A 10,633-nucleotide genomic window follows, 5' to 3' on the forward strand; every position below is an offset into this window, starting at 1 on the left:
TGTCTGCATCTTACAGTCATCAATTCTTGCCCTGTGAGGAGCAGCGCCTAAGCTGAGAGAACAGTTCATCTGAAGGTCATGACGGCCTTGTTTTCTTTTAATTGAGTTAAGATGGCCAAATAAATGGTCTGCAGGCTAGCACAATCATTACCCTCACTCAGCGTCTACACACGGGCCACTCACACGCCACTTACTCGCTTTCACTGTTCTGACAAGTCCAAAGAGCAACAGTCAAACACACATGTTTCTCTTGTGTTTTAAACACATACTTAGAGCCTTCATCTTTTTTTATACTCGCAGTTCTTTTCTTTGATGTTCAGTGAATCTTCATGGCGGTTTACCTCACATCTTTGCTGGCTTTTTACTGGGATTCACTCGCTGGTGTTAATGTACAGGCTGCGTTTCCCGCTAATGTCTTTAACGGACAGAAAACACTCCAGCAGCGGTATGACTCTAATAAGCTAATAGCACAGTCTCTTGACAGATCCATGAGAGTTCATACATTAAATGGATAAACGCAGCCTTTTCTTCCCAATGAGCATTTCTTTCCCACACCACATAGACTCGCTTAGGAACAGTGTTGGGGGACGTTACTTTCAAAAGAAATACTTTATATTTTGGTATTTTTTAATGAAAAGTAACAAATTACGTTATATTGTTACAATCTTTAAAAAGCAACGTCAAGTTGCTTTTACGGCTTTTTTTTTTTCTTTTTACATTTGAAATTCTATTTTTAAGTGTGTATGCCCATCATGTGTCAATGACATATAGTCTATACCACCAAAAGTGTGGTATGAGTGTATTTACACTGGAATCAGAATCACAGTAAACGCGTCACTCCTCTGAAAGCTACATTTTTTGTTTTTTTTTGTTTTTTAAATCTAAGAAAATAGTTTTATTTTAAAATATATATTTTTAAGAATAATTATAAAAGTATTTTTCCAGCTTTCCGTGTTTTCACTGTTATATACGTTTTACTAAGCATCTTCTGAAAGAGTAGAGAATCTCCAAATAAAAACACAGGCAATAAAAAGAGGCAGAAACAACCGATAAAAGCATTACTTATGCATGTTGTATTCTTTGAAAAAAAAACACGATTTTCTCAGCCTTTTGTTTAAAATGTTTTTTTAATTTTTTTTTTTTTATGAAACCCACGTTCAAGTGTTGATCAAAAAATGCATTAAGCTAGACTAAAACTTTTTTTTTTAAAGCTCGTTCTTTCTTTTGATATATTGCATGTTCAGATATTCATACAAAATATTCTGGAGGCCATGACATTTTTGTGAAAATTATCAAAAACCCTGGCAATGGCTGACAACTTTTTTAAAAAAAAATGCTGGCGGGGAAAGAGTTAAAAAAAAAAACCGTTAACTTTAACATATACCCCCAACACTCAGGAATGATGGAATAACTTGCATGCTTGAAAAAGTGTCCACCCGGCATTAAACACACGCTTTTTTCTTTCCTTTCTTCCTTTGTTTTTGTTTCTCTGCAGGTATATCCTAAAGGACACTCTTTCTGCCGTTTATCATTTCCACATTTTCTTTTTATTATCAATTATTATTATTATTTCCTTTTTTAAGCATGCACATCCACTCCATCACTCTTCCCCTTTCATCCTCCTTTCCTCCCTTCATTTTCTTCATTGATTTACCATCAATATGTGTGAGAGGGAAGAAGAAGAAAGGAGAGGAGTGGAGAGAGGAGAGGACTGGAGAGAGGAGGGCCACAGCCCAGCGCAACACCCCCCGCCGTCGGTGTTCTTAGGGACGCTAGTACAAAAATGTGGATCAAAAAGCAACTAATGACCGCCGTGTAACCAACACTTACCTACAGTGTCAGTTGGTTCGTGTTTTGCGGCCCTTTGAAATTTTCAGACTGAAAGTCATGTTCAAAGTGGCTTCGGAAAGAGGAATGTTGCACAATACCGAAGTCAGGACTGTGCCACAATGTAGTTTAGATGGCAAGAAGTCGTGATTTTACTGTGTCAAACATAGCCTGCACATAGCATAAACAGATCAGTGTTCATTAGGAAATTAGTTGATCTGACAGAAGTAAATCTGTAAACCCTGATCTCATAACATTTATCAACTATAGCGGAGCTTCAAATGGTGTTCTGATGCTGAGTACCCACTACCAGCTATATGGATATCTTTTGGAATATACAGCAGTATTATAAAAATAAAAAATAAAAGCTTTAGATGAGTAAATAAATGTCATGAACCGCAATGGAGTGGTCCATCAGTTTTATTTTGCAGTTTGATATAGATGTTATCCTGTGTTTGAAGTGTACATCTAACTCAGTGCCCTAACCAGATGCAACATAATACAGCGATAAGGTATCCTAACCAGTTTTTCTGCCCTAATGTTCATTCTGTCTGTAAGGCCTATAAGCTTTTTGACATGAAAGTTGCTTATGCTCACCAAAGCTGCATTAATTTATCAAAACACATTATAAACAGTAATATTTTGAAATAATATTACAGTTTTCTATTTTAATATATTTTAAAATGTAAATTATTCCTGTGATGGCAATGCTGAATTTTCGGCAGTCTTCAGTGTCACATGATCCTTCAGATATCATTCTAACATAAGGATTTACATTTCTTATTATAATCATTAACAACATTATCATGTTAACGGATCAAAGAAAGCATGATGGAACACTACTTGCTGGATGGACCTTGTAAAGGAATCACAGAATGTGCTCTTTGGTTGGGTTTCAAACATATACTTTTAGGAAAAGAATTAAATAAATCCAAGGCACTTCTTCCAGTTCTAAAAATATTATTATGTTGTTGAAAACAGTTGCGCTGCTTAATATTTTTGTGGAAACCATGATGCAGTTTTTCATGCTTCTTTGATGAATGGAAAGTTCAAAAGAACTGTATTTATTTGAAATAGAAATCGTCTGTATATTTAATCAATATAAAATTTTTATCTTACTGACCCCAACAGTATTGTTACTTGCGATCTTTGCTTTCATTGTGGGCAGAGAAGTTGTTGGTCGCTAGTTAGAACACGGTGTTTCATTCCAGGGATTCTGGCTTTCACCCACATACTAAAAAGGCACGATTGACCACAGGTTATCACTTAGAACTGTAGTTTGTAACACAAATTCCCGGTATTGCTGCTCAATATGTTGTGAAGTGATCTGTTTAAATAATAGTAAAAAAAATAACCCCTGGCCATGTTTGCTTAGTGCTGTGATGTTGTTACTAATGCCATGTGTACGACTGGTGGAGTTGTCTATATTCAGCGTGCGTCTAGAAAAATAAAAAATTTAAATATTTATGCTTCGAAATGTTTCTTCTTTCTGCTTTTGTGCCCCAACTATCCATTTATCTTGGCGTGTTTAGAGTGTGCGAGTTGTTTTGTGCGTATCAGCTTGTTGGAACACCACCTGTGATGCTGGAATAGATTTTGGACAAAACCTGTGTTTAACAGACCTCACTGGCTTCATGTGTGCACCCGTGTGTAAGATACACAGGACAGTAGGACTGAAAAGTAGGATGTGTTTGTTTGTGTACTGCATTTTTAATGAATGAAGGCTTGCTGTGTTTGAACTATGTAATCATCTGCAGTATATTGGCAGGCGGCTGCAACTTTGTGCTGTATCTAGATTGCACCAAGTGTTCATATCTTTCTGTATCCCTTGATATCACTGTAGTTCTTTTATGAAGGTGGAGAAAGAACAGAATCGACACATGCTCCTAGACATCCCATGCAATTTAGCATCACCATTTAAATGGATGAACGGAAGCTATATTACACACCTGAAGTGCAATAAGGCTTCTTTTCACCAGGCATTAAAGGGATAGTTCACCCAAAAATTAACACATCACCCATGTTGTTCCAAAACTGTATGATTTCCTTCTGGTAAACACAAAAGAAGATATTAAATTGTGTCACTGTTTTTTGCCCACACTCTGAAATTCAATGGATTACAAAAGTTGTTTTGACCCAATTATTTCTTATTATTATCAATGTTGAAAACAGTTGTGCTGCTTAATATATTTATGATTACCATGATCATTTTTTTTTTAGGATTCTTTGATTAATATATAGTTTCAAAGAAAAGCATTTATTTGAAATAGTAAGTTTATTAAAGTTTTTACTGTCACTTTTAATGAATTCATGAATGTCTTTGCTGAATAAAGTATAAATAAATAAATCTTACTGACCCTAAACCTTTAAACAGTAACTTTGCTTATTTTACAGCAATAGATTTTATTCAAATTATTATTTTTCATTTTATTATTTCATTTCATTGTAATTCTAATTCCTTATACTTTCAAATTGTAGTTTCTGCATGTGCAATTTTCGTGTTTGGTGTGGACAAAAACAGCAAGCAAACAAACAAACTCTTTAATGTCAGGAGTAAATGACAGTCCAGCCTTTGACTGAAGTGTGCAGAAACCTAACCATGAGTGTAAACTTTTGTTCTCAGTTTCGTACATGAGGGGGAAGCAGAAATGAGCGTGTGATTATGGATTGCTGTGAGGATGGATCTCCTCCAGCTGCTCGGTACCTCCGGTCAGCCCTCGTCTCACCACCCCATGTCCCGGCCAGCTCCATCCGCGACCGCGGCGTTCAGAAGCTGCCATTTGTTTAGATAAGCCTTTGATACTGAATTTTATACTTCTTGGCTTCACATGATGGCAAAATCCACTTTTTAACTCTTTCACGCCGCGCCGCTGTGCTTTGTAATAAGCTGCGACGATTATACGATTGAAAATATGCTCTAATCGCTCGCGTGTTTATTTTGGACTGCGATACTTGGCCAAAAACAATACCAGTCAAAACAAAGCAGGGGTTATGTGGACTCGCAGCAATTTGCGCTGTCTGTGAAGAGGTTTTTGCCTCCCTTTGAAGTGTCCAGTGCCCAAATTACAGTGCTGCCATAATGAAGTATTACCATGCAATTACCCAGCGGTGTGCTACACACAGCAGCCGAGCAGAGAAAGTGCTGAGAATAGTGTGTGTGTGTGTGTGTGTGTGTGTGTGTGTGTGTGTGTGTGTGTGTGTGTGTGTGTGAGTGTGTTGCAGTGCCACGCTGTGAACAGGACGGCTTGGCTCTACAGTGGGCGGCCCTCACCTGAGGTGGCCGGGCATGATGAATTATGGAGTGCCGGCAGCCTCATCAATACTGCAACGAAAGCGCAAAATACGCAGCCTATTGGCACCAGCCTACGCGTTAACGGCCAATGTATTTTTAATTAACGCCGAGCCTTCCTGCTTCATTTGACAGTTGCCGTAAACATGACAGAGGTTGGTGACAGCTATTTCTGGTGCTCAGGTAGCACAAAGGCATTTAATTTTTCACAAACCGAGACGCCCGCCTTGTCTTTGCGCTTAGACCCTTGGGCCACTTTCTCCTCTTCTAAAAAAGAAAAGAAAGGAGAAAAAGGAGCACAACCAGGTCAACACAACAGTACGTGCCAGCCATTCAGAGATGGTTTTTAATTTGTTGCCGCTTACTGCAAGTTTGGGGAGTAGTATTATTCAGGCTTCCATAGAAACCCATGTTACACATCATTGGCAGTTGAGTCCGTGAAGAAAGAGGAGGTCGACTCCTCCCTGTTACAGACGCCTTGATTAAAACCAACATGAGAGAGAGAGAGAGAGAGAGAGAGAGAGAGAGAGAGAGAGAGAGAGAGAGAGAGAGAGAGAGAGAGAGAGAGAGAGAGAGTGATGAGACAAACCACATGCTTAGTGACTCATACACACCAGGCCTGCAGCAGATGCACGCTCTGAGATCTCTAATCAAATCTCAGTTTAGTACATTGTGGAAGCGTTCTGAGACACAAATTCACTCTTTATGTCAGTAACGGAAGTCATCACGGTTTTTCTGAAGCGGAATCTCCTCGCTCGCACTTACTTCAGCGGCCCCTGCTCTTGGACGCTCGGGGTCAGTCGTGGCTGAAATGAGAACCAGGGACGGGCGCGGGGTCAGCAGCTGGTGGAGGATATGGCAATCATTTATAAAAATATGCTTTCCCAAGCCCACAAAAACAAAAGCCCCAAACTCAACAGCTGGGAAGGGTTGGGAGTAGCCCCAAGGCTGGCAAGTTCCCTTCCAGATGGAGAGGTTAGGCCGAGGCTAGCCAGGCAGCTTCACTTAAACTTCCGATTCCCATTAGGCACAGAGAAGATTGCAGGGGAAGGGAAGAGGAAGAAAAGCAATGAGCATGACTGCTCTGTTTTTTCGCCCCGCTTAATCAAATAAAGCAGGAAGCTTCCGAGACGGAAGAATTGTGTTTATTGATACTTAAGCGTACTCGGAGTTTGTTTGTTTTCAAAATCCTCTCTCTCGCTGTGTGATATTGGTATTTGTGGTTCAGTCATTTCGTTTTTTTTTTTTTTTTTTGAATCTTTTTCTGGGAGAGTTAGGTTTTCACTTTTTTCTATTATTATTATTATTAATAGTACATTTTAAAAAATAGAACCACTGGGAAATTTTGCTAAACCATTTGGAGTTAATAGCCAGGCCATGTCAAATAATGAATGAAACAGGTCTTAAATAAGAATTGATGACCTTCTCCCAGTCTTCTGTTGATCTGACACCCCACGCAGCACAGAAGTAACGGGTCCTTTTGTGGATATTAAGTTACCACCGGCTCAACTCTTTTGAAATGTGCAATTGTCGTCTTAAAGAAACTTCATAACCCAATGAAGACGGCCCCTTAATAAGAGTAATGTACACACCAAAGCCTCGGGAATAGATCCACGGCACGTAATGCGTATCTTGTGTGAGCCCGGTGTCAGGAGCTAGTGGCTACAGAAAGACACGAGGGGAAGTTGACACGGGGTCCACACAACCTGGCAACCTTTTGAAACAGTACATGTGATATTCATTGAGAAAGACTCTGAACGTTTACCGCTAGAAGGCCGGGCTGCTGATGTATTAAGCTCTATGAGGTCTGATGGGAATTAATCAATGAAACGGCAGAGGCCTGAGCCAAGTTTGTACCGCTCCTTCAAGCCCCCCAGCAAATGTCATATTCAGTTTTTTTTTTAGAGAAATATGGAAAAACTCCATTTACAGCCTGTCTGAAAAAGTAATAGTGTGTTTTGTTTAGAAATGAAACAGCTCTTAAGGTCGTTTTTGCACTCTTTTTGAATGAAGGCAGTGGCTTAGTTATTATTATGAAATGTGGATTTGATTTTAATGCACATGTGTAAAAGCAATTGAAATCAGATCGGATCCCACTGAAGACATTACCCTCGCCTCAACTGGCCATTTCTGGATACGCTCCCGTATATATTAATGATCTGAAGCCTCACAAGTGAGTGGTGACTGTCTGGGTTGCCATTACACAAAACATTTCGAGATTTATTCTGTGATTCTTTTTGTCTCATTTTGGCTGTATATGTTTCTCCTGAGGCTGTAAGGTAATCCAGCACCCCCTTAAGCTGACGACCATCGACCCCTTTGGGCTGTAAACACACCAGCAAAGCTCAGGGGTCATGACCTCATGGCCTGGTGAGGTCAGGGTGGCGGACAGCAGGGGCGGCCATCACAGGCCCATTACTGCAGGAAATTGGAAACACTGACACAGCTCAGACACGGGCAGCATGCGCTCTGACGCCATTTGTAGCGCCTAATTGTGCCATAATTAAGATGAACTGAAAGGGGGGATGGGAGTGGTGCTGGAAGGAGAAGCAGACAGGAAAGAGGAAAGCTATCATCACATTTCACATGCACGCATTAGAACACTCACAGTGTTAGCCTTAGTGGACGTGACTACAGTGGTGTGCTTTTTTTTTAGCTGCTTATTTAATCTCTCTTAAGGTTTAGTGTCAGGATGTATTATGTTTTTTGTTGTCATGTTTTCACATATTAGGTCACTTATTTGTACAGCTTATATGGCACTTTAAAATGCCTAATTATATATATATGGATACTTTTGATTTATATTTGTATTATTATATTAATAGCTTAATTTACTTAGCAGAAATTGTGTTTTCTTGTATAATTCTTTGACCTTGTATAATTTTGTTCATGAGTTTTGAAGATGAGTGCCTGTTACGCAACCACGTTTGCCTATGAATTGACAAATTGCTGAAAAATTATTATTGCATTTGTTTGGACATGCTGCCTTGTAAATTAACAGGAAGATATAAAATGTTTTTTTCTTCCATTTAAAACGTTTTTTTGTCATAATAATGATTATTTTTATTCATCTTTGGGTTGCGACACACCAGCCGAGAACCGCTGATTTAAAGGACAATTTTAGACATGTATTACATGAACGAAAGAGGGAAAAAAATTGCCAAGTTTAGCTGTGTGGTTTGCAATTTTGCCATCAACTTATATTACATAAAACAGGCCTGCGACCGCAGCATAGCGATCCTGTGTAACACAAGACCGTGAGTTCTGGGCCCACCGATCTTTCCCCATTTGCATGTTTGAAACGACAGGGCCTCACCTTTTAATGAAAGAAAGCAGCTCCCTTCCATGTTCATTTCAGCCATGTTGAATTAGAATAAAGAGCTCTGTGCTTTCTCAGTCGAACTCCCATTCTCATAAATTTCACCATTTAAAAGCTCCTGTCTCAAACCAAACCAAACCTCTGATCAGAGTCAGATGAAATCGGATGTTCGTTTAAACATGGATTGGAGTGGTCAGATATGCTGTTTTGTTTATGTGTGTTTTTGTGTCAGACAGAAACGAAGGGCAGCCATTGGTCGCCCTGTAAACAGACACCTACTGGCAGCTGGGCACTTGGCAGCTGGACAGGCCTGCGTGTAGAGAAGGACACTGACCCCACCGTCTCACTGTCTCCACCCACCCACACACACACACACACTCACTCACAGAGGTCTGTGCTACCCCTTCCTGTGGCTCGGCCGTGACTCGTCCCGACTCCCACTGTGACAGACAGCAGTATGTTTACTGGCTTTCCGGAAACCTCGACAGGAAGAGCATATCTCTTCACTTCCAAATTTTTATTTTTAAATCAACACTTTGGACTGTTTATTTGTGCCCAACAACAAGCCAGTGTGATTTATTTTGCTGTAATCTAAAGCGAGCGTCTCCATTTCCTAAAATAAAGCGCTGGAAATGCCTGAAAGAATGTAAACCGAATGCTAGAGAAATTATACAAATACAGATAGCAGCGAGCTCTTAGTCAAAATGTTTTCTCTGAAGTGTGCTGGGGAGCCTCTCGAGGCTTGCCAGGAAAACACTCTAACGTCTCTTTCTTCCTCTAAGCTTTTGCGTGAGACCTCCTCCTGGAGTGAGAGCTTAAGTACTCGTTTTAACAGCTAAACGTGCTTTTATCTAACACATCAGCCTTTATCCTTACGATGAGGATGACGGGTATAATATAATTATATGATCAAGCTAAACTTTGCGTAATAAGCCTCTATCTGACTTTCTGAATTCTTCTGTGCTCTAAATCACTCACAAATCTTTTGATATCCTGATAATCTCTATTCAGTTTTTGCAAAATATTAGTTGTTTTCATGCCTTTTGCAAGATATTGCACCATTTCATGCTTTTCATCTTCAGAAAGATCTTTTTTTTTCTCCTGAACTGTGACTTGCTTAATAATGTGGAACAACCTCAAAGTAAGGTTTCCATTTAACTAAGAAGACCTGGCAAACTACTTAACAAACCTGTCTGAGATTAATACCAGTTATCTACAAAGACATGCGTGTGTGTGCAAACATTTTAAAATAATTTTTATATATATAATTTAAAGTTAAATTATACTGGGTTATAATTAATGAATATTAGTATTATTATTTATTTTAATTATTGTAAAGTACTATATATATAATATATATATAATTTAAAGTATAATTTAACTTTAAATTATATATATTAAAATTATATTAAAATGATTATACACATACACACACACATTGATTTAACATTGAATATTATTATTATTTATTTTTATTATTGTAAAGTACTTACAAATTACTATATATATATATATATAGAGAGAGAGAGAGAGATAGTTTTATGTATTATTTATAGTATTTTTGTATTTATTTTTATATTTATTAATTTAGTTAATGTGATGCATTTTATTATTATTTTATTATATTTGTATTTATATAGTATTTGTGTTTATTTTTTATGTATTTTTGTACAAATTTGATATTATAGGTTTTTAAATCTTATTTATTTTTTGTAGTATTTTGTGTGTTTTAATAAGAAGTGGATTCTGACCGTTATGTTTACTGGTAGCCGGCGTGCACGTGCTTATGGAAGCGCAGCAGCTGTGTGTTTGCGGTTTAAATCAGCATCATTCTGTCTCTTCTCTTCTCTAATTATTCATCGAGAGAACTGTTAATATCCTGCATGTGGCTTTTCCCTTCTCTGCTCTCGCTGTCCTACTCTCTGATCATCACTCTTAAACAAGCTTCGCTTTATCATCACTGCCAACACTTCTCTAATGAATGCCTGTATGCAATCACCAAAACACACCAGAGGCTCGCAAATTATAGCCCGTTTGTTCCCGCAGCCTAATGCCGGGACGCCACCCCCCCAGACTTTTCAGTTCGGCTAAAATTAGGGTCTACCAGCAGCCCATGATTACCATGTTGTTTCTCCATTTCCATGATGGATTTTGAAGTAGGTTTAGTGTTAAAATGAGAGTTGGATCTTCAGCGGAAC

General features: G+C 38.6%; 1 protein-coding gene across 8 annotated transcripts in view; it reads left to right on the forward strand.

The window, feature by feature from the left end:
* Positions 1 to 10,633, forward strand: part of bcas3 (BCAS3 microtubule associated cell migration factor) — a 222,242-nt gene that overhangs the window by 130,248 nt on the left and 81,361 nt on the right. Inside the window, exon 24 of one of the 8 annotated variants that reach the window (XM_079885988.1) lies at positions 1,496 to 3,549. The exons of the other annotated variants lie outside the window; for them this stretch is intronic. Within the exon in view, the coding sequence (XP_079742114.1) occupies positions 1,496 to 1,506 (11 nt within the window). The 3' untranslated portion in view covers positions 1,507 to 3,549. Of the gene's footprint in view, positions 1 to 1,495; positions 3,550 to 10,633 lie in introns of those variants that run through there. 8 annotated transcript variants of the gene reach the window in all.

The sequence above is a fragment of the Squalius cephalus genome (genome assembly GCF_949319135.1).
Source record: "Squalius cephalus genome assembly, chromosome: 11".
NCBI lineage: Eukaryota > Metazoa > Chordata > Actinopteri > Cypriniformes > Leuciscidae > Squalius > Squalius cephalus.